The 7,337-nt window shown below is 37.4% G+C and overlaps 1 protein-coding gene across 1 annotated transcript; it reads left to right on the top strand.

Annotated features, from left to right (window-relative positions):
- The first annotated feature begins 3,048 nt into the window (after positions 1-3,048).
- On the top strand, positions 3,049-7,337 carry tekt2 (tektin 2 (testicular)). Its single transcript, XM_084738996.1, has 9 exons — positions 3,049-3,303; positions 3,448-3,573; positions 4,257-4,462; positions 4,548-4,691; positions 4,967-5,081; positions 5,386-5,493; positions 5,646-5,789; positions 5,878-5,957; positions 6,794-7,337. Exons 1-9 carry the CDS (start codon positions 3,121-3,123, stop codon positions 6,996-6,998), a joined length of 1,311 nt encoding a protein of 436 aa, XP_084595122.1. The 5' UTR covers positions 3,049-3,120; the 3' UTR covers positions 6,999-7,337.

The raw sequence follows: 7,337 nt of genomic DNA, 5'->3' as shown, positions 1-7,337 counted from the left end.
GGTTTTATATATGAAGGAAGTGTTTCTTTCTGAATATAATGCGGTCTGACAAACTGGGTTGCACCGACAATTTAATCTAAGATCAGATCTAATCACAGTTCAGCAAAATCAGATTTAAAATGAGTAAATCCAGATTTAAAATTAAGCAGTGCTCTGTTGCACAATTTTAAAAACTCAAATCTAAGTTTAGAGATTAGTGATGTAAACTGGAAGTTTAATCAGTATGAAGATGGTTGCTCAGCCAAATTAAAATAAATTAAAAACTGAGTGCTGAGTACATTACATTTGTTTGCTAGCTAGCTAAAAAGTAAATAGTTACCTGTTTGCTAGGTAATTGAAAAGTTGGAAAAATATTATTATATTGTCATAATAAATTATATGAGTGAAATGAGTAACATTAATGGCATTAAAATATGAGAATTTGAATCAGGATTGAAAACAAGAGCTTTCAACATTCATCTTTCTAGATTTTATATAAAAGTTTGAGGTAGGAATACAAATTTTATTAGGAAAAAGTCCTTTTTTTTTTTTTTTTTTTTACTTTGAAAAAAAAAATGGTGAAAATCTTAATCATTACTTTTCTTGTCGTATGTTCTGCCTTCTTTATGTTCCTTGTCGGGTTAAGATGACACAGGTCGTCACGAACGTTGCCACAGTATTTCAATTATTAAAGTATTTCAGTTGTGTCGCTCCGTTGCCTGGAGACGGCTCGAGTAAGTCGTTGCTATAGGAGACCTGGACCGGAGGAGCCAGCACGCGCCGCCTAACTGAAACCTCTTAAAACTCCGGTGAGTAAAATCCAACAAGAAAACTTTGAAATGACATTTAAACTCGTCGCGGTGTTTGACGTTCAGCTTTGTAAACAGCAGCAGCAGCAGCTAACGTCAGCTGTTAACAGGTGTCATGTTTTGGGAGGAACAGGACACTTTTATGGCCCCGTCACTTCGTCAAGGGGTGAAGACCGAGGAGCTCAGATGTTTTATGACAACAAAACCTCTTTATTTTTCTAACTCTCCAATTTATGATGATTCTTCATTATTTATTTATTTATTAATTTATTTTTGCAGTGCCATTTGTTTTGTTTTGTTTTGTTTTGTTTTAAAGTGATTTGCTTGTCTCTATGTCAGGTTGGTACATCTGTCAATTCAAATGAAGTAGCATCGTATTAGCAAAGCTCTAAAAACTGCTTCATTTAAACTTAATATTTTTAGTTAAATATACAAGAACTTTGCATGGTAACACAACAGCATCTTTGAGTCAATTAAAAAAAAATCATACAGTACTCAATTAAGTGGTATTCTTAGTGAGAGTAATAATAACTTTATTTATATAGCACCTTTAAAAAACAGACTTTAAAGATAAACATCAGGATACCCAGGAGGCAAAATAAAAACAGAATGAGACCAAACTGAGCAGGACAAAATCAAGCTAAAATTGAAGTAAAACTAAGGCATGAGTAAAAGACAAAAATGATTATGAAAGTAGAGGGAGAAAAATTAAGAGACAACATTTCATGATGTTATCTAGTCATATATATAAATAAAAGGAGTGAAATGAGTACTAAGACAACATCATGTAATGTTAATATAAATAAATGCAAATAAAAGAATTAAAATATTAAAATAGTTTGAAAAGACGACAAATAAAAGCAGGTCTATAAAAATTGTTTTTAAGAAGTGACTTAAAAGACACCCGACCTTGGAACAGACTGGAGGCTGTGAACTGGCTCATAACATTTCAACTATGTACTAAAGGTATCACTGAAGTAAAAAGTAAAAAAAGCATAATCAGGTACTTTTAATTATAGTATTACATGCATTTTTGAATAAGTCATATGTTGTGTACAAAGCTTAGCAGCAGACTTATTCATGTGAAATAGTATCATAAACACGTTAGTACTAGTTAAAGCCCTGTTCCATTTAGTGTAGCAGAGCTTTTTGAGTGAGCCAACACACACAACAGCAGCCCTCTGGCTCTGTTTGACCTGAATAGAACTGAACCTTAATTAGTATTATTTGTCATTTCATGTTAAAATGACTGCTGTGAAAAATGTGTATTAAATGATTAGATAATTAACTGCCAGCAAATAATGCACCAAATAATAGAGCATTTCCATTGGAGGACTTGTAGTGACATACAAGTAGCCTATAAAATCTCACAAAGTGAAAACTTAATTAAAGTATAGGTGTTATCTAAATGTTGCTTATATTCCCCTCATTGCCCTTTATACACCAACCTCACATCAACTTCGGTTGTTTTCTGGGTCATTTAGTCTGTGAAAAAGGAAATGATGATGTGATCAGACTTTACTGTCAGAGCCAAATGCTTCTGTTTCCTCTTTGAGAGAGTCCTCTTTTCAAAGTGGCGTTTTGATCTAAGAAACTCAGTCGTTAATAATATATGAAAACACATCTGAGGTAAATGTATAATTTAATATTGACTACTAATGGAAATTCTGCTGTGTCATCTCTCAGCACCTCGTAGTGCTGCATGTTCAATAATGGAATGTAACTAAGTACATTTACAAGTACTGCTACTAATAATAATACATTTTATGTGTGAAGCACTTTAAAATGTACTCAAAGACACTTTACATGACAGAGAAAAATAAAAATAAAAGGTAATTAAGTATTTTGATTATGTGCCACTTATTATTCTACTCCACTACACTTCATAGGGAAATGTTGTACTTCTTTGTCCACAGCAACATTAATTTTTATCTACTTTGCAGATTCAGATTATTAGTACGTAAATGATAATAATTTAATATAAAATAATATTTGATGTATTATTAGTATTCAGATTATAAGGTAAGAGAGGAATTCACAAGCTAGCTGAATATAAAGTAATAAAAATTAGCTCAACATTTAGCATCTGCAATATTGAAGTTATGAACACGTTAATGCATCAGTATACATATATATATATGAATCGGGCCATTCTGCATAATTAGTAATGGTAATTTAAGTATATTTTAATGCTGCTACTTTTGTACTTTTACTTAAGTAGGAGTTTGAGTGGACTGGTTAGGACTACTTTTACTTAAGTAACAGATCTCCTGAGTGTCACCAAACACAAATCCTGCATGTTTAGCTGTACTTGGCGCAGACATTGACTGGGATGTTTGTATGTTGCTCCGACAGTAGGATGTCTGCACTTCCTGCAAAGCCTGCCCTGCGCCACAGTGTGTCAGAGTGGTACAGCAACAACCAGCAGCTGTCTGCCACAGCACAACACGAGCGATATGTTTCTAATGTGATCCGGCAGGAAGGGAGGTCACTACGCAGCGAGACCAGCTGTAAGGTGGGTTGAGAGGCTAAACAGTTAGTGTCACGCTCTACATAATGAAGAATATTACATAATACCATTCATTGTCCACATACTCCTCTATATGTTCATTTTTATAAACTCCTCCTGGGTCATTTTTCTTGTGCTTTTAATCTCTAGACGACTTGGGATGAAAGCGACACCTCTCGCAGGTTGAGTGACCGGATTTGGGATGTCGCTCGGTGGAAAGAGGCGTTAGAAACCTGTGCGCAGAAAGTGGATGAGGAGATGGAGGCTCTGACCCTGGTGATTGTCCAGAAATGTCTAAAACGTCTGAGAGTTTGTCTCATTTTATGTTCATTTTAGTGTAAAGATACCAGCCTTTTTTAAAGGGATATTCCAGATTTTTTTAAGTGGGGTTGTACGAGGTACTTATCCAGTTACCTACAGTAAATTGTGGTCAGCACATTCCCAGTTTGGAGAAGCAGCAGGAGTAATGGTGTCGGAGGTAAAGTAATGTACTGTAAATGTATTTTAGCCACTTCTGTTTAAATGAGTCATTTAATCTCACAAAATACAGATTTTTTTTTTGTCTAATAACACAAACAAACTAACTAATTGAGGCAGTGACCAGCAATTCCTGTGTTCTGTGAGGTAAAATTTGTGTTTTTGTAAATGGAGTCTGGTGGCTTTGGAGACAGCCATAAATTTCCTTTCAGAAAAAGTTGTCTGATGGCAAGATAAAGCAGTTTTTTAGGTGATTAAATACAGTTTGTTGACACAGCAGTACATTGTTTAGCTTCCTAAACCAGTACACTTGCTGCCACTCCAAACTGGAGGCGGGTCAACCACCATCTACTGTAGGTAATACACTAAATACCTCATACAACTCCACTTGAAACAGTCCAAACTATCCCTTTAAGAATCAGACCCATATACTGTGCATTTCTATGGCTGTCTGACTTTAGCCTTGATGTGTGTTGGGACAGTCTAAAGAGCAAACCGAACAGGCCCTGGCTGCCACTGCTGTTCCCCTGGAGGTCAGTAGGGAATGCTTGACGCTGAGGGACGGACGGCGAGGACTCGAGCTTGTCACTGACCCCGTAGATGAGCAGCTGAAAAAAGAAGTGCAGCTGATTGAAAGAGTGCAGCAAGATCTGCAGCAGCACATAGACAAGGCCTTTGAACAACTGTGGTAGGGGACATTATGTGAAAATCGCATAGGTACTAATTTCTGTTTTTGCTTTTTCTCTGACTCTTATCTTTGTTCTCGCTACCAGCGTTTTGCAGGAGGCTCGGCACCAGCTTACTGGTGACCTCCAAAACAAGATGGACGCCCTGGACGTTGACATGTCCTGCCTGTCACTTACAATAAAGTCACCACAGATATCCCTGAAGACCAACCCAATGCGCATACCATCAGGGTTTTTAGAATTTTAACTATTTCAAACATTTTGCATGATATCCTGATGTAAGCCTCTGAGCAGAATGCAGTAGAATAATTTTCCTGGTTAACTCATATCTCATTAAAGAAATATTTTAGATTCTTTGAAGTGGTGTTGTATGAGGTATTTATCTATAATCAGTGTATTACCTCTACTGTACGTAATACACTGATTATTGATAAGTACCTTAAACAACCCTGCTTCAAAGAAACCATCTCATTAAGTAAAATGAACAAATGGTGTCATTGTTGTAGTTCCTGCACCCCCCAGGAGTGGGTCCAGTTCAGCCAGTATAATGTGGCTCGTGCTCAGGAGGCCATGCAGGTGTCCCAGCAAATGAGGGAGGACATGAGTCTCACCAGAGCCCAGGTGTGTGTGGTGTAAATACCTCTGCTTGTATAGTATTTGCAGTGCAAATATATGATATGAAAGATGCACAAGTTACTTTTGAGTCTTTTATAGCAAATCCCGAAGACACGACAACCCATTTACAAAATAACTTATCTCAGGACTGAATGAAAAAAAATGAAACAAGGGAATTTTAAAGGATTTGATTGACTCATGTTTCCCTCTTTGTTTTTTCCTGAAAGTCTGGGAACATTTTTCACTGATCTTGCTTTCATTTCACTTGGCACATTTGCAAAGATTTTTCTCTCTACTTTGTATTTCTTAGCTGCAGAATGAGTTGGACACTCAGCGCAGGGCCACAGAGTTTGCTCTCCGTAAGCGTAATCACCATGAAGGGCAGGCCCGCGATGAGCTGGAGTGGCAAATAAAAAATGTAAGATTATCTAAAGGTATTCATCTTTTTAAGTGCAGGTTGCTGTTTTAGAGATTTTAACACACGGGGGCTCAAAGAGGTCTTAATCCAGGCATTTTCCTCGAGAGAAAGAGATTATTAGTGTTTCTGCCTGTCTGTACGTCTGCCTGTAGACTGAAGATGAAATGGCAGAAATGGAGAGCGACATCCACAGGCTGGATGCAGATCTGCAGGCGAAAACGGCCCCCCTGAAACTGGCTCACACCAGACTGGAGAACAGGACCAACAGACCTGGCATGGACCTGTGCAGAGACGAGGTTTAAAGCTATAATATGCGACATTTAGGCATTAAAATGTTTAAAAATGACCCATGTTATATATTACGTTGATCCTGTTTGTTTGCAGGTGCAGCACGGCCTCGTTAGTGAAGTCCATCAGCTGGAGGCAACAACCATGGCTCTGAAACAGAAACTTTCTGAAGCTCAGTGAGTCTGAAATTTGCTTCTATTATCACCAAGTGGGGCTAATAGTTTAAAAAATAAATAAATAAGAGTTTTGTGCCAAATAAAGTTACACATAAATGTAAGCCAAACATCACATTCAACATCAAAACACACACAAAAAAACATCCAGTCATTCAGCGAACATATGACTTAAAATATACTGTACCTACTTCTCTGTTAAAACAAAGGACAAAATACACATTTAGGAATGTTGACTTTCTTCTTGAGCAGAGGAGTCATTGTTTTGCAAGTCACAACTACTGTAAGTTTAAAGTCTTTGCACTCAAGTCCCAAGTCAAGACTAACAACATCCAAGTCAAGTCTGAAGTCCTGAACTTTGGGTTTGGAGCGATATGCGATATGCAGTCAGTGTCATTTGAGAAGCACCTTAGACAGATGGGTCGATAGGTCAAGGAGAAATGGTGTGATCTTCCTGATGCATAGCCAGGACAGGAGGCCTAACATTGTGATGTAAATTTTTTTTGTTTTCACTTTAGAGCTGTTTACACCTGCAGAGTTTTATTATAATTTCAGAGCCCCATTCTGCTGATGTTCATTTAGCAGGCTCGTTAATTATGCCACAAAATGCCAAATACCAGGGTGTAAACAAGGCTTAAACAGTTTTCATTAATGTTGCATGAAACATAACTTTTCATGATCACTGTCTTTTACCAATTTATTTAGTTTTTTATGATAAACTTTTTAAATAATTTTTTTAGGCCTACGGATATGAAGCAATTCATAATAGTTGTATGTTTCTAACACCAGAAGGTGAAAGAAATAACTGTAAAACTTTCTCCCGTCCCCTCCTCACTCAGGCACTCTCTGCAGAAGATGAAGCTCCATCACTCCCGCATGCTGCAGGATCTTTCCAGAAAACAGGACGCTCTGTCTCTGGAACAACGCAGCATGAACACCCGCACCCGCCTCAAACCCGCCTCCTGCACTGATAAAACCCAGGTGGTGGTGGTCCCGCTCGCAAACTCCAGTGGGAGGAGCAACCTGCAGCTGCTGGCTCAGTAACACAACAGTATGGAGTTTTAGAAAGGAAGGGAATTAACTCTACAAATACATTAGGATGGCTTATTGTTTTTTTGGTTTTTTTTTTAGCTTTGATGGCATGTTTTTAACCCTGCAGTCATCAACAAGCACCAAAATGTTCTGCCTATAATTGAGATAAATAGAGTTCTGAAGTCTTAAATCAATAATCATCCCCATTAGTGCTGAGGAACAAAATGTTTATGTGTGTTTTATTTATTAATTTACAACAAGAATTCTCATCCTCTTGGGAAAAAATAGTCTTTGACTCATATAGAAAGTCTTTTGTGTGGTTAATTTGCTTGTAGCTTCGTTGTGTTGTTA

Source organism: Lutjanus erythropterus, chromosome 16 (assembly GCF_056507025.1).
Source record: "Lutjanus erythropterus isolate fLutEry1 chromosome 16, fLutEry1.hap2, whole genome shotgun sequence".
Taxonomy (NCBI): domain Eukaryota; kingdom Metazoa; phylum Chordata; class Actinopteri; order Lutjaniformes; family Lutjanidae; genus Lutjanus; species Lutjanus erythropterus.
Note: the sequence above shows the minus strand (reverse complement) of the source record. Positions and strands in the feature narration are given on the sequence as shown.